Here is a 21,106-nt window from a genome sequence, read left to right as displayed (position 1 = left end):
CGTCCTTAATAAAACCTTTTGTGCACCGTCCTACTGTCTGCGCTTGGGTCCACTTCCCCACTTCCTCTCATTACACGTAACAATCAGCCAAGAAAAACAGAAACTAAACTGATCAAAGAAAACCAACAAAAGAGCAATAGAAGATAGTGACAATGCCGTCACCAAACAAAGGGTCAAAAAGACTGTAATTGGACCTTCAACAAATAGCCCAAATCAACAGAAAAAGGAATGTTCAGTGTAATATACCCTAATATTTAATACTGACAGTATATTTATTCTCTAACTGTGATGGGACTGAATTCTTAAACATAGGATAATATAGAAATCAAAGAAAATTTAGTATCTTAATGCACAGTATACAGCTACTCTTATACATTTGGTCATTGAAGACTAATGGTCTTGTCTAAAGAATGTTCTACTGTGTTTGCCAAATCCTCTGTTCAAAAGAACCCTGTCTATGTATCCTCAGGTTGCCTATACTCTCAAATAGGATGTAATTGCTTACTGATTACTTTCTGAATGACTTCCATTTTCAAATCAGCTTGCTGTCTTTCACTTTCTCTAAGGGGTCATGGAGGGAAAAATAAAACAGGTCTGCCTCTAATTTTTCTGGTTCAGTAGAAGACATGATTCGTGAGGCCCTTAGGACAATTTGTAAGATGATTATGGTGCTTCTGTGTCTGAAGGCATCAGCAAAAACACACGTTAACTTTCTCCACCTCTTGAAGACTGTAAGTGACAAAGTAGAGAGTACCTGGAGTGGGCAGAAGAAGCAAAGAAAAAAATGTGAGGATGATTGTGAACAAATAGCAGGGTTTGGGTTGTACATGTTGAAACATTCAGAATATAACGGTCAAAAGGGCAGTGCAACTTGGTGCTTAGATTTTCAACTATAACTTGCCTCACGGGTTGATCTGAACAAACACTCCTCTAATTATAGTGTCTGGTCTGGTTCATTAAATGTTCTATACCACAACCCCCTACCTTTTCTATAACCCCCACAGCACAATTAAAAGCAAGGCAGGCTTCGAGAGGCCATGTTAATGATAAGGCATGACACAGTAAGGGAAAACAAGGTAGTTAAAAAACAGATGTTTGTAGCAGCTAACAGATGGAATTGATACTGACATGGCTAGAGGTGACATGTAGTGTGGCTTCTACAAGCAACTGGAAAAAATGTATGTTCTTTAATGAGAGTAGGGGGAGATGAGGTTGCAGCTGTGGAGGGAGTATTTACTCTATACAAACAACATATTCCACTCAGTTTGAGGAAGACACAGGCAACGTGAGTGAGGACAGAGGCATCCTCAACCAACTAGCAGGTATGTTGTACATTTAAACATTGGAGCTTTAGACTTATCATTAATTGCAAATAATTGGGGATTTGGTTATAAGGGCATATTCTTATTTTGTCTTTGTGTCAAAATATTTATTTAGGTTTTCAGTCAGCAATCATGAGGACGGCTGTGCTCCTCCTAATCATGGGAGCAGTGGTTTTGAGCATCAGCCAGCAGCTCAGTCAGATCCAGTGGTTGTCCCATCTACGAGGACGTCGACATCACATCAGCTGGCGAGCTGAGGATGTGAATTGCCCCCTGGAGTGCGACTGCCCATCAGCCTACCCCACAGCTATGTACTGTCACAGCCGAAACCTTCAGCATGTTCCATATGTTCCCTCACATATTAAATATGTTTATCTGCAGCGTAACCAGATCACAGGCATCCAGGATGGTGTGTTTGACAATGCTACCAACTTGGTCTGGGTTGTATTATTTCACAACCAGCTCAACTCAGACAAGATTGGCAAGAATGTCTTTAGCAAGCTCAGGAACCTGGACCGGCTGCTCTTGGATCACAATGAACTTACCCGTGTTCCTTCTCACCTGCCAAAGTCTCTTACAGACCTGCGACTTGGACACAACAAGGTTTCCAAAATCCTCCCCAACTCATTTGAAGGGATGACCAGATTGATTAATCTTCAGCTCCAAGCAAATGCTCTTGAAGATGTTGGAAGTGTATTCAAAGGATTGAAGTCTTTGACCTTGCTGGATTTGAGGAAGAACAAACTGAGAAAAGTCCCTGAGTACCTGCCTGAAAGTGTGGAGCAGTTGTATTTGGAGTTTAATGACATAATGAGTTTGCCGGTAGGGTTTCTTTCCATGTATCCCAACCTGAAGTTTATCCGATTAGCTCACAACAAACTGAATGATAAAGGACTTCCCTCCAATGTCTTTAATACAAGCACGTTAATTGAGCTTGATCTTTCCTTCAATAAGCTGGAGAAGATCCCCATTGTCAGTGGGAACCTGGAGAACCTTTATTTACAAGGCAATAAGATCAAAGGTATGGACACATCTTTGTTACTTTTAGTCACTTAATACCCGACATAAAAGTACAACACTGACCCCATTTTAAAAATGGTTTTAGTCCCATTGCTCTATGATAAGGTACATATGTAAGTACTGAAAAGAATTGTAAAGTGATAACAAAGACAGTTTATCCTTGTTTTGAAGGACAAAAAACATTAGATATTTTCAACAATTACTTCTTTTGCTTTTGAAACCAAAAGTGTAGCAGATGTTCAGTTACTTGTTACATATATACTTGTGCAACTTGGAGGACATACTGTACATTTACTGCAGCCATGATTTCTATAGTGGATTCCTAACAGTTATTTGTTTTGTAAAAGGTAATTTGTTACTTAAGGACAGGATACATGGGTTGGTAGGTTGATTTATAATTGATGATAGGGACACATATTCCTTACACTGCTCATTAATTTATGAAAGAATTCCCTAATCCCATTGGTGTCAGCTGAGAAAAATAAAAGTCATGCAAACATGTACTCCCAGTTTACATATTTCTTGGTTGTTGGTTGTTTTATAAGCTCTACATTTGGATTTGACCACAGCTTTGTCATCTATACCTTAATATTGTTATCCAGATTCCAAGTCTATGGTGATGGATATGCAATCTTGGATCATTTGCAAAAATACAGGAAAAAATTGCAAAACCATTAATTCACTGAAAAAAGTCCCCATGTCAATACATGTCTACATTTGAATCACAAATAACATCTTTCTGCTGACAAGTAAGGGCAGAAACCACATCCCAAAAATGAATCCAATTTACTCTAGAGCAACTTTAAGGTGAATTTAATGTGTATATAGTGTTTTGTGTGTTACACACCTTACTGTGCAATTTGAATATCAGAAATCAGTGGAATATATAAAGTGTCACAGTTAAAGTGCAAGTCTCTTTTATTTTTGTTCATTTATGCAAGTAGTTAACAACACATGAATAATGGCCGAATAATGTAAAGTTTTTGTGGTCTTGCACCTTTCACCTTCCTTTTTGACCTACTGGATGAATTTATTTCCAGAACAAATAGGCAGGACAAACAGGAGCAACGACAAAAATCCATCTCAGATTTGTTAATCTCCTACAGATAGTCTGCTTTGTTGCACTTACAGATGTATTTTGGTGGATTGTGGTAATCTGTTTCACTCTAAATGATAGAAAACCTGCAACATCTATGATGCACTGGAGTTGTTGCCCTCCAAGGCCACTCCCATGCTGCTCTTATGTTGGCGTTTTAGTAACAAAACACTGTGACTATTGCATTAGTCTATTCTCAGACATCCGTTTGTTCCAGCTGGCTTTGGTTGACAAAACTGCAGACAGGTTGTTTTGATTTTGAACAGCAGCTGCCCCTCTCCCAATCCAATTGTCCACTGAGAAAGGCATACATGAATGCAGAATTGCAGTCTGTATTTTGAATGATTCGGCAAACCAACAAATGAGCAACATGGAAGGAAGTTAAATGTTGTTCAGTTGCCTATAATACCACAGTGTAATAGAACAAAGCTGGTTGAATCTGCAGAGTTCCCCTTCAAGTGAGCCCATCCTCCAGGGCCTAGTTTTTTCTGGACCATTTAACTTTTGGATGTTCAACATTTTCCAGCTTAAGCATACTTCAACTTCCTTCAGTTTTGTATTTTTTTCTCCCTCTCCTTAAATCAGATGCATGTGTTTTTTGCCACGCCCAACTGTGATGCACTGTCACGCTACACTTCACCTGTGGGGCGGAGACAGAATGCAGACAAGTGAACTTTTCAACCACTAGATGACAGCAAAAACATGTTTTTTCTTGTGTTGTGTCTGTGTTTTAAATTATTTGCTGTTGCCCTTGAGACTAGAATAAGTATCAGTTTATACACAATATAACCTTAACTTAGGTTTCATCAAACAAGATGTGATTTACAACATGGGAATCAACTCTGACATAAATCCCAGGATCAAGAAATTGCTGTGCTCTTTTTTATACTTGACTTGTAGTGTTTCATTAAATAACTTTTCCCTTTTCATACCTGTCACACTTTCTTTCTTCATGTGTCTTTCAGAGTTCTCCCTGAGAAGCTTCTGCAATAAAGTAGACATGATGAACTTTTCGAAGCTGAGAATGCTGCGTTTGGATGCCAATGAAATTAGAGCCAAAGACATTCCTGCTGAAGCTGCCTACTGTTTGCGGCACGTGGTCTTTATGGATGTGTAACATTTGCTAACCTGTTTCACTGATGTGTCACCACTCCACCACTTACATGGCTCATGGTCCTCTTAGTCAGAGCATTTTGAGCTAATATTTCCTTGAACTGAGAGCTACTTTTGTTAATCCAAATGATTAAACCATTAGTGTATCCAGCAACAGGAAATACTACAGTTGTATAATCTTGTATCCAGATGACAGGATTACAAAGCGCAATGAGAAACGTACTATGATGACTGACATTCTTGCAACAGATTAATGAGCCACATTATTGTGTCAAATTTATAGTGTGAGTATGAATAAGTTTTTTGACGACAACACATGCCAATTGTGGCAAACTGTAACCTGTGAACAACTGCCATGTTTGTTTAAGGTTGGTTTGGATCTTTGCCTCCGTCATGTGGCACGAGGTAAAATAATTAGCAAGTGCGTAGGGTATCAATGCATTTCTTGACACTCTCGATGACATACTATTATGGCAAGTTCTCGTTGTAAGCAAAACAACATGTAATCAATGATTTGCTAAAAAATATATTTTGTTATTTTATCTCATACATCTGCATCATATTAGCTGCGATATAAACTTTGACTTTAACCTCATATTTCTTCAATTTACCTGTTTTAAAGTTTTTGTGTCTATAAAAAAAAATAAAGATATGTACTGTATTTCTCTTCCAAAGCTAATCATGTATTGATTTGAAAACTGTTAAATGCAATCTGGACTAGTTGATGCTTATTAAAGTCCACGTTTCAGTCTTTAAAGGGTGTTATTCGGAGACAAAGCTTATGTCAAAAATGAGCGCAAGCAAATGAAGTAAGTAATTGATGCACATGTACTGACAAATTTACTTGACTTCTAAGCCCTCGAGCTATGACATTTTTTAGTAGAGTTAAGTATTTCATTGAGGGATCCATCATTTTGTATTTGCTATTATTAAAACTGAGGGGAAAAAAATCAGTTACCTGAGTTTGCTGCCCGTACTGTTATAAAAATTATTAGTAATAAGACCATGTTCTATTTCCTCTTTGAAAGTTAAAGAAGCAGAGAGAAAAAAAAGGGCCATCCGCCCTCTTGACAACTCTAACTGGTCTTGGGCAGTTCTCACATATTTACTGTTGACAACTTGCCTTTTCAACTTCCACAGCTGCCTTTAATCCTCTACAGAGAAATACTAAATTTAATTATATAAATACTTTCCTTGTTTTGTAATGGAGCTGTGTCTTGGGATTGAGACTGGATTGTTGCCAACGTAACAGTGGTTTTCTCACTGATAAGCAGTAGCCTGTGAAATTAATTGTGTTGTAGATCATATTATATAGCCGACTGCACATGGTTCTTTAGAGACTGCAGGGTTAGGTCCTGTTTTCCACCCAACCCCACTCCCACTGCCGCTTCCTGCACAGATTCTTCAAAAACAAAATAGAGTCCAGCACACATGCACATAATCACACATGGGATTTGTCCAATACTTCTCCAACTCAGTCATTATGCAATTTATTATTATAAAACAATAGGATGGACTATTTCTGTGTAAACATGAGAGGTGTGACAACATTCAGCATCATCCTGTTATTACCCACTTCCAGGCAGCAGTGAGTAAATGTGAGGCTTGCATATGAGTTAACTGTAGTAGCGCATTTTTTCCCACCAAATCCTGACACACCATGTGAGGTGAAGACAGTTCTTTTAAAGCTGCAGCAGATTGTTGAGCATCTACATCTGGATCTTTTCTCTACCTCTCTGCCAGCAATAACAGCTCAATGTGTTTGACCAATAACAGAATATTCTCCAGAGTTCATGTTGAAATGATTCATACTGTTTTGCAATTATACTTGATATACAAACCTTGGTCAGCTTGGCCCCATGAAGACTTTGTATTGATTAGCAACATGGGCTAATAGTGAAAGGAGCTAAAGTGCTTTCCAGAGCAGTGGCAAAGACAAATTTTGCAAGAATGAATGGATTTTTGACTCCTCATAAAGTGCGATATAAAAAGGAAGTAAGCTATAAAATGGCCTAAATCCTTTAATGAGGTTACAACCTGCTCTTCAGAAGTGATGTGAGATGCAATGGTAGCTGGACAGCTAAACATGATTATAGTTTGGATTTGATACAGATGGTTAACTTTTATTATCAATATGACGATTGAATAGAGCCAAACTAATAAATAACTTCTGGAAATGTGGCAAACAACAATACAGCTGATTAAATGATAGCAAATTGAGACACATTATTCAACATACATATGTAGTGTAAAAATATTTTTTTTAGTTAACTTGAATAGATATCTGCAATAGATAATGCATAAACATAATTTACATAGCATATTATTACAAAAAAGTTCCGTCTTTGCTCTCAGTCAAAGCGAAGCTTCTGATTAAATAATTCAGCATGATACATTACACATGAATGATATGAAAACTTTTTCATGATGGATAAAATGTACAGCTTCACAAGTGCTCCATCTGTTGCCACAGGGCTTTGCTCTTTTTCTTCTTTGGAAGGAGATCCATTCTGCAAATACAAAGAATATGAAGACAAATTTGTACCACAGTCATCATTAAGATATAAGATAGTATCATCATCATGCATGAAACCTTCAGGGGCAGATTTGATCAAGTTGGGATTCCAAATTATTTGTGGCAGATCCTTTGTGGCATTCAATGAGCCTCTTTTTTTTTTTTTTAACCTCACATTACTTCTTACCTATGATCAAATTGTATGGTCCTCTTGACTCACTCATAATCCAAAATGCACAAAAGCTGGTTTATGACTTGTGCTGGGATATATTTATGTTATGATATAAGATAGTATCATCGTCATGCATGAAACCTTCAGAGGATTTGATCAAGTTGGGATTCCAAATTATTTGTGGCAGATCCTTTGTGGCATTCATTGAGCCTCTTTTTTTTTTTTTTTAAACCTCACATTACTTCTTACCTATGATCAAATTGTATGGTCCTCTTGACTCACTCACAATCCAAAATGCACAAAAGCTGGTTTATGACTTGTGCTGGGATATATTTATAACTACAAAAAGCCCATTATGGTTGTATGATTAACTATTAATTCAAATAGTATGGGCTTCTGTGCCTTAAGAGTGTACAAGACTGTGCAGCCTTCAGGCCCAGCATGATGTGGGCTCCATCCAGAAACTGGTTGCCTACTTGCTAAGATGGATGCACATTATTGAAAGGTATGTGTCTATTCTGACACACATCTGTAAAGTGCAATATAACCTTGAGCAGCTTCATTCTGCGCAATCATTCATCTGATCAAAGGTATGCCATTGAGCCTCAACAGAGCCTTATTTCACTTTTTGATTTCTTTCAGATCACCTTTGTTTTATTGTGAAATACCCAGGGCATATACTCAAGGCAGAAAAGAAATGACAGATGAACAGTTTATTTTAGCTGACTTGAGGTGGCTTTTCCTTTGTTTTGTTTTGTTTTTTTAACTTTACCAGTCAAATTGTTTATTGGTTTATGACTTCTACATGGTATTAGGGTGTTTCCTTGCGCTCATCATATATTGCCTGGCACACATATCAAATGAAACAGATTTAATTAATTCCATTTATTCCCTTACGTTCCTCATCGCTTTTTGTATATAGGTAAGAAAAAAGTGAAAAAAAATTAGTCATTGTTTGCCAGCTCCAGCTGTTCATCTCCATAACATGTTCATGTTCTATGTTGGGCAAATGTTCTAGGCACTTAAGATGTTTTGCAAAAACAGCTGTCTTAGGATTTTTTTCCTTCTGCATTAATGTGCCATATTCAATTTCTCCAAACATTCCTGTGTAAGATAACAAAAAAGTTGTGTGAATATGATAGCAGCTCACTTTCTAAATAAAAGACTCCAATGCATGAAAAAATAAATATATTAAACAGATGCAGATGAAAAACAGCACAATATAAAGGCTGAACCAAAATCATGAAATGAAATATGAGGTGTCCAAACACTTTTAACTGTTATTACTGGAAGAGAGGTTGAGAAAGGATTCTGATAGATGAACAGTGGCTCCACTGCTGCTTTACAAGAACTGTCTTCATACAGATGTGTAGAGGAAATAAAATACTAAAAAAGTGAGGTCACTGAAGTAAAATGTAACATTATAGCAAAGATGACCATAGATACCAGACACACTGGCATTAACTTCATGGCAGAGAGGTATTTCCAGATGTGTTGTTCCTCTGCAGAAGCACAAAGGAACTGGGATGGCAGAAATGTTGTGGTCAGCCAAGAAAACTGAGTGCAGCAGACAAAAGACACATCAAGCTGACTTCCCTTAAAAATCAGAGGATGTCCTGTAGTCCCATCAGCTCAGAGCTGGCAGAGATCAACAGAGACCCTGCAAACACTCATCTACAACCCAGAGAGGTCTGCTCAGAATTAGTTTTTACAGGTGACTTGCAGCCAAGAAAACATTCTTCTGATATAGAGGCAAAGATGCACGAATACCAGAGTGCAGGAAATTAGCAGCAGGTGCTTTGGTCTTATAAGTCAAAATTTAGAAATATGTAAAAAAAAAAATGCAGGTTGCTTTCAGAGAGACCGAAGATCAACAAATATGAGTGTCTGCAGGCAAAAAAGAGGCACATTTGGATGGATGGGTATTTGGAAAGAATCCGTGGTCTCCTCAAGGCTGAAGAGTGCCAGATCCCTGTTCATTATGCAATAAATGAAGGAGGCATCTGATTGATCCTGAATAAATTGCACCATGAGAGAATCATAAATTGCATTTATCATCATGAAGGAATCCTGACCCCCCTTGCACCAGATGGAATGACCCCCTCAGAGTCCCACTTCCAAAATCATTGAGTCAGTCTGAGACAAAAACAACTAATTCCACTGATGAAATGTTGCAAGTTCTGAAGATGCTTGGAACAACAACCTGCAAAATTTTGAAAATCCAACCCAATCTCAACAATCAACTGGACTGAAAAAAATATGTGCAGGAAAATTTGGATTTTATTAAACTGATTTCAACTTGTTTGAAGTTACATGAAAGATGTAAATTAATATTAGTATTTTTTGTAAATGATTTACATTTTCCTTTGCAGCAACACTGTAGATTAGAGGGATAACTCACATTATTGTGGCTCCATCTCTATGTCCTGCTGGTCTCTGCTGTAAGTCAAATGCCAAACATAAAGAATATGAGGATGAAATCAGTACATATGGAATTACAAATAACATTTAAAGCTTTCATTCAGTAATTTCTTACCTTGAGTTTGTATATGTCCTTGATCTGTGAGGGATGTGAGTCCTCTGTCGAGGAATGAAAAGAATTCATAAAACCAGTTATAAAACCAAAGAACACATGTGGTGAGCAACTACTAGCAGTTCAAATGTAGTTTGCTAACAATAAGCTAGAGCCTTGACTGAAAAAATGTAGGGCCAGGCAACTGAACTCTGCATGTGTGGAAACTGAAATTAAAATTATTACAAAGGTGTATTTAGTCATAAAGATTTGGAAAATAATGAGCATGAATGCAGCAGATAAGTTGCAAGGGATAGAAAATGTGCATTTAAATATCTTTCCATTGTGAAAATTTTATTATAGTAATTACCAGAAACCATCATAATTTCTTTGTCTCCAAGCTAAACCACAGTCTTCACAGTCTCCTTTACAGAAAAATGTACAAAGTTTATATTGGCAGCTTTAGGTTTAAAGCAGACAAATTGTATACAGTCAAAAGATTTTTGGCCAGAGTATCACTTTAAAGTCCATGATAATATGTTGTAAGTAATTAAGAATAATTAATTTTATAATACGTAAATAAAGCAATAGCTTCCAAGGTGGGTCACCAAGGTCATTTTCAAGAGGATCCTAGCCAAAATAAACCATTCTCTTGAAGTGTTAATGTATTTTTTACATTTTTTCTTGAACACTGGAATACTTACTTCATGACTGTGACACTATGCTTGCAGGAAAACTGTGCAGTACTATGAGAGAGATATTTGGCTCTGGGTACTAAAAACAGCCATATGTTCAGACCCTTGTGCTGTTATAGGCTTGCTGCTAGTAAAGCTTTGATATCAACACTGCCCAAAAGGTATGCAGATGGGCAGATCTAAGACATGTCAGAGAGTCTGCTGCGAATGGCTTAGTTATGGATGCAAACTTGTTCATAGGTCTCACTGTACATTAGTGCGCATCTCATGGCACAGACTATGGTCTGGGTGTTGCAGTTTAACTAAAAAGACTATTTAATTTGGGTTTGCAGGATTTTGACTTGAAAGTGTCCATCCATTTTCTTCCACATATCCTGTTCAAGGTCGTGGGGGGGCTGGAGCCTATCTCAGCGGCTTTCGGGCAAGAGGTAGTGTGCAGTCCATCTCTGGGCCAACATATATAGACAGACAACCATTCACACTCACAGTCATACCTACAGTCAATTTAGAGTATCCAATCAGCCTAGTCCCATTTGCATGTCTTTGGACTGTGGAAGGAAGCCAGAGTACCCAGAGAGAACCCATGCAGGCACGGGGAGAACATGCAAACCTCACACAAAAAGATCCCGTGCCTGAGCTGGGACTCAAACCTGGAACCTTCTTGCTGTGAGGTGACAGCGCTAACCACTACACCACCATGCTGCCTTCTTTAAAGTGTACCAGAAAAAAAATCTTATACTGTAAATACTCAGATAATTTAGCTGATAACTGTAAAAACCTCATTTCAGCACCCTTAAAAACAGCATGACAGTGGCACTGCATGGCAACATACACGCCAACAAAGTTGCAGAAGTAGAATGTTGGCTTGAATATGAGCCAATGGGATTTACACTTTTGAGTTTTGATCAATACAGAAAATAAACTCTGTTGCAAACAAACACTTATGAAGACTTACAGATTACAAGTGAACACCATTATGGATCAATTGTTTGAAGATCATCCTATAATAAGCTAACATTAAGCTAAGAACAAACATTACCACAGATGGAGACGTCTGCTAGCTTTGTGCTTCCTCTGCTGCTGGGTTGACAATAAATCTCTGCTACAGTCTCTACAGTCTCTTATTTCAGAAATTTAACTGAAAACCCATCCAAGGTCCCTTGACTTTCCCACCCAACGCAACTCATGCTTCCAAATGTACCATAACTGATTTATTAATGTAATTAAGCATCCAAAGAGAAAGGAGTTGCATAATTTGTAAACTGCCGGTGAAAGTTTTCATTTTCTGAAAATATTTTTTGAGGTGTAAAAATCATTTTACTTTCTTGTAATTCACGAAAAAGTATTTAAATTTGAATAAAAAATTAAATAAAATAAAACTGAAATTAGTGATTTGAAAAGGCAGTTGAGTTTTGCAAGACTTTGCAGACATGTCATGCTCTTATTCGTGGCTGAGCGCACCGAATAGTTTGAGTCCGAATTGGATTGATAAAATTGATGCATCTTGCCTTTTGGGGAAAGATATTACTTTAAGTTGGTGGCTGCTCCACAGGGGGCTCATGCAGCTCCATCTGGTGTTGGGGGAGTGTTAACACACATGATTACCACAAAGCAGACAGAGGAGAGACACTTCCTTTTACGTTCCCAATAGCGATAGGCAAGCCTCACAAGATTTGGGGAGTTTCATCCAAACAAGCCATACTGTAAGATTTGTATTAACCCCTAAAGCTGAACAGGAAAAAGGGAATTTTTATGGGATCAGTTGTTGGCAATTATCCTGATGGAGATCACATATTTCTGTCCTTTAAAGACCTTAGAGTTCAACGAGGAGATTTCCAGGGGTTTTTACAGCCAAGTGGCCATGTGGAAATTGTCTTATCTAAGCAAGGATAATCAAGAGTTTCTAATTTATTACTCACATTATTTTATAGGGGAAATGGAAAATATTCAGTGAAGTCTAATATGTACTATTGTACATGTACTAAATTTTGGTTGTGAGGAAGACTTATGACAGGATGTGATCACAAATGTGGGTCAGGCTACAAGGGAGAAATAAGTTTTAAATTGCTCATGTTATTTTACACCTCTGAACATGTTTTAAATAGTCGAATCCCAGGGCAATAAATAAAATGCAAGAATGAAATGGCCACATTCCTCCTTGCTCTTTGAGACTGCCCCAGGTACTGCCTTTTTGGAAGGTGGTATTGAGAATCTTTTTTGTGAAAGAAAATCCAGTAATCCAGAATCCTTACAAGTAAGAGGCCAAATCTTGTACATAGAATTCATACTGCAAGCAAGAGGTATCATTTCAGTATTATTGTAGTTGAAGTAGGGTTTCAGTTTATCGTGCACAAATAGACAGGGCCACATCCTTCAAAGTTTTACTGGTTTACAGATTGTTGACAGATTGGCTTCAACTAATAACAGAGATGATAATTAATTAATAATTAATGTAAATAATGCTTTAGTAATGTCCAAAATAAAACCAACATATTGACCATGTAGCAACACGTGGTGCAGTGGTTGGCACTGTTGCCTCACAGCAAGAAGCTTCAGGCACGGAATCTTTGTGTGTAGGGTTTGCATGTTCTCCCTGTGTCTGTATGGGTTCTCTCCACCAACTCTCTGGCTTCCTCCCACAGTCCAAAGACATGCAATTGGAAACTAGGCTAACTGAAATACTCTAAATTGACCATAGGTGTGGCTGTGAGTGTGAATGGTTGCCTGTCTATATTTGTTGGCCCTGCGATGGACTGGCGACTTGTCCAGGGTGAACCCCGCCTCTTGCCCGAAGGCTGCTGGGAAGGGTCCAGCCCCCCCCCCCCCCCCCCCCCCACGACCCTTAGCAGGATAAGTGGCAGAAAATAGATGGATGGATGGATGGATGGATGGATGATAACCATGGATTTATGTATGTATTTACGTATGTATGTATGAACAGCATATACCTTTGTGCGGCATGTGCATAAGAAATTTTGAGATGCTGGGTTGATGTGGCTAAATTATTAACGATAATGCAATACTTGTACATGCAAATTCACACAATGCTCAATGCTTATCACTGGCAGGTACATCTGTATGCATTTTACATTATATGGAGTTTCAGCATTTTTTGTCTGTGGTAACACTTGATATTATTTAATTCAAAAAGCTACAACAAGGATTAACAAATGTTTAACCTAACTTTTCTTCCTTGTTTAAAGAAGGGATTAAGGGAAGATACAGATATAACATGACTGCACTTGAAGAGTGTAGAGGAATTTTAAGTGACTGAAGAATTTGTTGGACACAAGAAACAGGCTGGAGACTCAGAGATGGCTTACACTAGGCTTTTTACTGGTTATATCGAATACAGATGTAAACAAATTCTTTCATCACATGCAATTCCTCCACAGACATTACATTTACTCTACCAATGATGATGTTCTGTTTTTAGCTATTCTTTAACATGAACCAGGTTTTTTTTTTTAGGGCTGTTCATCGATCAGCAAGCTAGCGGTTTCATGACACTACTTTGAGAAAAAGGTAATTTTTAAATCTCTCACATTGTCAAAAAAGTCAACACAAACTCTACACAAGCTAAAATAATCAAGTTTACACTGTCTAACACCAGTTCCAGAAGAGGGAGAAAAAAGTTACGCACTATAGCTTTAAATTGGATGGTTTTTAAAAGAATAAAAAAAAATGTGAATCTTTAATTCATGACTTTTTAAAATATAATAAATGCAAAAAAAACATACACGATATGGCAAGGTTTGTTAATTCAGGCATCACTAGAAAAAAGAAAAAAAGTAGCTGAAAAAACTTATGGATGCAGTTTTAGTCCATAATTTTCAGGGGAAAAATCTGCGCCAAACTGATTGACACTTAGCTATCCACAGAAAAGGCTACGTCGGCCATGAATATAATGGGTGAGTTCCTAAGATGTTGTCCACTTCCTTACACAGTATTTTGTACCCATGCACCCTCTCCTGCGAACATATTTTCACTGTGCACACTCATGATGTTAATTCAGGACTGGAAATGTTCATTACTCATCGTATTGGCCATCAGAACTGGAAGTTGGAAGGACAAAATTTATTCACACCGTGGTAGAAAGCAAGAAAGACTGTAAACTGTGTACTTAGTAATGAACCACACAGCAACAGAACTGAGCCTGACTAGCAGGCTAAAAATAAGGGAATTACACTTCAAAGTAAGGACTTTATTGTATTTTTCAATCTCAATTATTGCCAGACACGCAGCATCCCTCCAATTGTGCTGCTTGTATTTTATCACCACGTGCAAGTGTAGCATACCCTGACATGGGTATAAATAGATAAAAATTCCCTGCTGTCTCAAAACAAGCTAGTAACTGGCAAGTAGCAGCGTACTGTTGCTTGTTCAAATTTAATTGGACTTAATCAGTTTTTTTTTAACTCAAAGAACATTACGGATATTGAGGATATTGTTTAAGATAATTAAATTGATCAGAATCTGAAATTTGTTGGCCTTAAAGTGGTCATGTAATTAAAAGTTAGATGTCACTGACGTTAGCATAACTCGGTTCTCTCGTTCACATAATGTGATGCAAAATCTCAGAATCCATTCATTGCCTTCTATGTGTAACTAGCTGAGAAGTCAGCTGCAGAAACTGTTTGAAAAAGGGCAGACATTAAGGTACTTGACAGGTGATTGCAAGAATAATCTGTTCATCATCACGTATCGCAGAATAAGTTGAAAAGATTAGATCAACACTTGCTGAAGCCAGTTAATTGAAGAGCAAAACCATTTTTCATCAGAGAAAAGCTTGCCTTTTAAAGTTACAGAAATACAGTTTCGCTGCAGCTGATCCATATCAGCATTTACATGCACCTCCTCAGGAGCCACTACTGCTGTTTTGATACAACAGTCAATTGCTGCTTTCATTACACATAGGTCAGACACATCTCACCAATGCATGCTGACTGGTCTGACACAAACACAAAACTTGAAACCTGATAAGAAGTTTTCTGGTAAAATCTTGTGCCAACATGAACTTGTGAATCCAGCTGCCTTGCAAGGTAAATCAGGATCATTCAACCGAACACATTTGCAAAAGTGGATAGTCTGTTTAAATCTGAATATACTTCAGTATTGCACTTTGACCTACATAGCATGGTCATCCAGCTTCAGGGACCTTCTGTGTGCAGTTTACATGCAATCTGCCTGTTAATGTGATACCATATATGTATTCATCCAGCATTAGCAATATTTTTTTTACATTACTTGGCCAAAACACTGACAACAGAATTGATCCCCAAGCTCTTAGCTTTTCTTGCCCAGCAGTCTCAAAAATCTATGTGCAATGCAGAAGACAGACACAGAACACATATTCCTCCAAATAAAACCTGACAAGCTGTGCACAATCACAGAGCAGTCTTGCCTCTCATCACCCAAAAAGTTTTCAGAAACATTACCAGCTATTATACAACCTAACTCCACCAAATCATTATAAATCTCTTGATTATATGAAGCAAAGACCTATGCTTATTTTATGATTTCCATCCATCAATCCATCCATCCATCCATGTTAAGGGTCGCGGAAGGGGTGGAGCCTATCCCAGCAGCCTTTGGGCGTGAGTCGAGGTTCACCCTGGATGGGTCGCCAGTCCATCGCAGGGCCAACACATATAGACAGACAACCATTCACACTCACAGCCACACCTTTGCATGTCTTTAGATTGTGGAAGGAAGCCGGAGTAGCGAGAAACTCATGTAGGCACAGGGAGAACATGCAGACTCCGCGCAGAAAGATCCTGGGACTCCAACCCGGAACCTTCCTGCTGTGAGGCAAAAGTGCTAACCACTGCACCACAATGCTGCCATTTATGATTTCCAATAAAAAAAAATTTGGGGAAAAAAACATTTATTTATAGAGTACACATGAAACTTGGATTCCTTCCAGAACTCTAGAAACTGATGTTTCTGTTTTTTCAGTTTTTGAAAATCAGAATACTCACTCTCAGATCTTTAACCCATTATGTGTTGTTTGCAAACCTATTAGCATGCCTGTATAATGTCTCTCTGGAGAACCAATGTTTTTATCACAAATGAACTGCAGGTGGTACCCATCTAGTTTTTTTTTTTTAATTATTTTATTGGCTCCCTAAGTTGTTATTACATGTTTTTGTCTGTTTCATGTTTTACTGTGGCAGAAAACATAGGAGTTCTTTAAATTTTATATCGTGTTAAGGTCATATGCCTAATGAATGAGGACAAGCATTGGCTTCAGCCTCAGGCACTTCAAAGCCATATGTATGACATCAAACGATATGGTGATAATAGCCTCAAATACAGAAAATAGTGCAATCTTCATTAGGTAGTCTTTAGCTTTTACCCATGTGTGCATTTTACTTTCATCAATGACTTCAGCCTTGTCTTTTTATGCTCAGCATTTACCAGCAAGGCAGAGTCAGAGCTGCCAAGGTCTACTTATTGGAAAATGACTGGAATACATGGTTAAACTTTTGTTTGTGCACATGTGATTTTGAAATTAACAAAATAGAAGCTCTTGTACCTTTTGTGAAATTATGCAGTAGAGAGTAAGAATGAACAGCAGTCCTCCGCAGATGGAAGCCACAATGAAGCCTAGCTTGTAAAGGTCTCGTACCGGTCTTCTCTGAGGGGCCTGCACTGACCTCCTCCCATAACTGTCTGTAGAAAAGGACACAAAATCTTTGATGTCAGAAGCTCCAAGTGTGTGAATAATTCCTCAAAGAACTTTCCAAAAGTTTGATATTCACACCTGTAAAGCGTGGCATGGGTGAGTCTGTGGTAGAGTCGAAAACTTCTGTGTATTCGTGCTGGCATCTCCAGTCTACTGGTGTGTCGCTCATTGTCACCAGCTCCCAGTAAACCGACAGCACCTCTGAAGCTCTCTGCAGTGCTTCTGTAGGAGAACCTCTGTAGAGCATCTCAAAACTCTCTGGCTTATTCTGTGGTAGATTCATGAAAACATACCTTAAATATTTCCACATAGACATTTCCTGATTTATATCTTTGTGCTAAGCAGTTCCATATACCACATACTTCTTATTCATGTTTTATATTAAAGACATCTTTTAGTCCTGTGAAACAGTCAGCTCTCAAACGCACCTCAACCTCCTCATTAATCTGAGGTACACATTTCTGGGAGTAGATGTTGAGGATAAGCGCTCGCAGGGACTGAACATAGCCGTCGTTGACTGAGCCCCGGTTATATTTGAAGTGGGTGGTGAGCAGTTCCAGGATCCAGGGTAAAGCAGCTTTTACGAAGCAACATTTGCTCTGTGGGACATGAGATCACAAGGTAATAAACACTGAAGTAAAATACGGAAAGTTTGAATCAAAGGAGGAAATGGGCTCCGAAAAAAGTTACTTACTAATGTTCTCTGTTCTATAAATGTGTAGGTAATTGAGCACCCACTTTTCAGCTGGTTATCCATCTGCAGAAACAACAAAAGGGAGATTTCTGGTCTGCCCTTGAAGCTTGAAGTTTAAAACGAATTCTTTTGACACCTACCAGATGCCTGACTGTTAGCAGGTGCTCCCTGGTGATAGAGTGTCTGCAGGGTCCAGGGACCTCAGCCATAGTCAGCAGGAAGCTCAGGGACATAAGCACACACAGACACTTTACCTGCAACTGACATAACCAAAGTAAACCTCACCCGTCAGGAAGTTGCTCATATAAATATGTAAATGTTTATTCACAGAAGAAAGAAAGAACACGACAACCTTCAAGATTTTTGACTTCAAATTTCAACTATGTTGAACAAAAAGTTAACCACCAAGTCAATTCAACCACGACACTGTGGAAGATCTGGTGTCAGATTCTGATCTCAACAATTTTAACTGAAATTCTCTACATGGCTTCTCTGTAAGTCAGTGATCCCCTCAAATCCTCAGCAATCTTTTTTTTTTAAACCAAATCAAACTTGTCTTGAATTCCTTGTATTTGGAGTGGCTGTCTGAAAAACGTTTGTCTTTCACCCAGAATCAGCTTTACAATGTGAGCAATATGGTATAATTGCTCAACAACTGTGAAAAAAAAAGCACTCTGTCAACTCTTGCTCGTTCTCTGTTTAATGTGGCTCTGCTACTCTACTCGTGTCCTGACGGAGTATCAGGTTTCAGGGTCAAGTTTGGATAATATGTGTGGCGCCGTTTTGCTGTGAGACTTTCATTGACTTATGTTTTACTGTGCTTGACCTCATAACAAACTGGCCTGGTGCTAGATAAGTTCCAGTTGTGATCAAATAGTGCCCTCTACCATAAAAGCACAGCCTCACAGAACAACATGCCTACACTCCTCCTATGGCTGATGATGCCTGCTACCAAACAGCTTTTGGCAACTATAACTGTGAAATGAGCTCCAGATGGACTTAATCTTCTACTCACATGGTGATAAGCATATGTTCCTCAAACTGTGGGCAATGTCTTTGCACTTGAAGTTTTTATTGATAACTGTCCCCAAAAAACACTTGACCTATAAGTTTCACACAGCTTTCGCTACAAATCAATGCAACACTCAAGACGGACGGCAGCCAAACATTCAATTGAAACAGTAAATCGTGATTTATTTGTTGCCTCACCGACATCTGAGATGTATTAAGACATAAAAGACATTTCTTTGAATGTCACAAGGGGCAAGAAGTATTCTTTTCATATTTTGTTTTCTGTTCTTCATATATCGCGAAGTTTTACAATTGAACTTTTTGAAAGTTTTTTGTTATCATAAACTTCAAAGATTGCATGTCTTGATTTAGCATTAATCTAAGTTTTATGTGCATCTAGTCATTTGCTTTGAAGAAGGAAAATAAAAATCTTGTCAATATCTTTGTAACTTTTACAGTTAATTAAAATACTAATAATTGAGTGAACATGACATTTGAAGCATCAAAGAAAAGTCAGGGCAAAACCTAGCTTGTGAGATGAAGGACCATTATGTCAGCGTGAGACTTTTACTGAGATCTCACTTAATGTCTGATGATGAAACAAAATCAAATTAATGTAATTTAATCTAACTACTGATGTTACTGGCATGTGGCAAATGCAGGAGCACATGATGCAAATGTCACCTATCACATGATTTGTTTTCTTCATGCTGCCCATGATATCTGTATGTAGGTCAGCAAAAGCAATCAAGCATCAAACTTCATTTACAGACTATTACAAGCATGCTCTGTCATTTTCATGCAATGCAAACATAGCCATGCTGCATTTTTGCTGCGGTGATTAAAGACAAGTTCTCACCTACCTTAGCTTTGCTCTGAATCAGGGTTGGCATCTGGTACGTGTTTGACAATGGAAAACACCAGACTCCTCTGTCACACACATTGAAGCAAAGAGATTCTTTTCATATACTCAGTTTCACTCCACAGAAGCTAATTTTACACTTCGTCATGTGGCGTTGTTCTTAAAAGCATTGCCCGATGTGCTCCTCCTGCACTGACTGAGTTTAAACCAAGACTAACTGTCTCAGCTGACAGACAGCCCTTATAAAGACCTCCCACCTCTTAGTTATAGTGTCCTGGGTCTGCAGATGTGCAATGAGGACATTTTTGTGAGTATATAATAGATTGACTGGATAATGTATTTTTCTTTAACTTGGCAGACACATGTCCAGTTTGAACCAGTTTTATATTCTAAAGGTAAATCATATGTTGAAGAGGGCAGAACAGGAAACTTTTAACTTTAGGTGACTTTGTTCTTTTTCTTAAAACTGTTTCCCTTGAAAGCAATTTTCATTAAAATCCTGATGCATATATGAACTCCCAGAGTAACAGTTTTGATACAAGGCCAAACACCTTTGCTTTCCCCCAGGAAAGTGATGGTATTATTGCATGCGTGGATACGTTGCAAACAAAGTTAGAAAGAAAATAACATAAACTCAACACGTGGACAAGACAGTCAGATCCCTGTGGGTGTCTGTGAAGCTGGCAGAGCCAGGTATTGTTCCATGCTGCTTGTAGAATCCTCAACTTTTTGTTTATTATCAATGTCATGTTGCGATAAAAGAAAGTTGTATTGACTAGGACTGTGGGTGCGTACTTTGATTTGCCGACTTAACCCAAGAGAAACACAAAAATACGCATAACACACACGCACAAACACACATATATATATACACATTTCATTTATATACGGTATATATACACTCTGTTCTCTGAAGCTTTTGACACACTTTTTTTTTTTATTTGAAGCATGATCAAGCCATCAAAACATTCAAAACAAGGGGTTTATTTACCTCAGCCTTTTTGCACATCATCTTCAACCCTTCAAATTCATGCGTGGTTTCCTGCATCACCCAGCCCCAAATCAGAGAACAGAATATTGATACAGTACAGTGAGAAAAGACTGTCTCTATAAATTTTGTTGTCAATGCATCAAAGACCTGCTAAAATGTGACTTCACTTTCTGTGTTGCTGCAATGCTGCCAACATTTGGGAGATGTTTTGACTTAATTCAGTTTAAAGTTTTCCCTGCATTGACCATATTTTCATTTAAGACACAACATTTCACTGCTACTGATATCCATCCATCCATTAATTTCCTTCCGCTTATTCCTGTTAAGGGTTGCGGGGGGGCTGGAGCCTATCCCAGCGGCTTTTGGGCGAGAGGCAGGGTACACCCTGGACTGGTCACCAGTTCATCGCAGGGCC

At 38.2% G+C, this 21,106-nt stretch overlaps 2 protein-coding genes across 2 annotated transcripts; one reads left to right on the top strand and one right to left on the bottom strand.

Moving 5' to 3' along the window:
- Window positions 1-1,454: 1,454 nt before the first annotated feature.
- On the top strand, window positions 1,455-4,555 carry LOC147255768 (fibromodulin-like). Its single transcript, XM_086213861.1, has 2 exons — window positions 1,455-2,343; window positions 4,404-4,555. Exons 1-2 carry the CDS (start codon window positions 1,455-1,457, stop codon window positions 4,553-4,555), a joined length of 1,041 nt encoding a protein of 346 aa, XP_086069987.1.
- A 1,469-nt stretch (window positions 4,556-6,024) lies between these two features.
- csf1b (colony stimulating factor 1b (macrophage)) lies at window positions 6,025-19,896 on the bottom strand. Its single transcript, XM_086212637.1, has 9 exons — window positions 19,702-19,896; window positions 17,968-18,087; window positions 17,828-17,890; window positions 17,562-17,732; window positions 17,212-17,401; window positions 16,984-17,120; window positions 9,775-9,818; window positions 9,640-9,677; window positions 6,025-7,061 (listed from the first exon to the last, which is right to left on the bottom strand). The coding sequence occupies exons 1-8, from the start codon at window positions 19,729-19,731 to the stop codon at window positions 9,641-9,643; spliced, it is 792 nt and encodes a 263-aa protein (XP_086068763.1). The 5' UTR covers window positions 19,732-19,896; the 3' UTR covers window positions 6,025-7,061; window position 9,640.
- Window positions 19,897-21,106: the final 1,210 nt, after the last annotated feature.

Source organism: Aulostomus chinensis, chromosome 9 (assembly GCF_037954235.1).
Source record: "Aulostomus chinensis isolate RoL2024-O1b breed Wild chromosome 9, RoL_Achi_v1.0, whole genome shotgun sequence".
In the NCBI taxonomy this organism is placed as follows: Eukaryota; Metazoa; Chordata; class Actinopteri; order Syngnathiformes; family Aulostomidae; genus Aulostomus; species Aulostomus chinensis.
Note: the sequence above shows the minus strand (reverse complement) of the source record. Positions and strands in the feature narration are given on the sequence as shown.

Bases quoted from the DNA above. Each gene is read 5' to 3' on its own strand.
- LOC147255768 (XM_086213861.1), top strand. From the start codon at position 1,455: ATGAGGACGGCTGTGCTCCTCCTAATCATGGGAGCAGTGGTTTTGAGC. The intron at 2,344-4,403 runs GTATGGACACAT...TGTGTCTTTCAG, and splicing joins ACAAGGCAATAAGATCAAAG to AGTTCTCCCTGAGAAGCTTC.
- csf1b (XM_086212637.1), bottom strand. From the start codon at position 19,731: ATGCCAACCCTGATTCAGAGCAAAGCTAAG. The intron at 17,121-17,211 runs GTGTGAATATCA...CCTTTTCTACAG, and splicing joins ACCCATGCCACGCTTTACAG to ACAGTTATGGGAGGAGGTCA. The intron at 9,819-16,983 runs GTACAAGAGCTT...ATTCCTCGACAG, and splicing joins ACTGCATAATTTCACAAAAG to AGGACTCACATCCCTCACAG.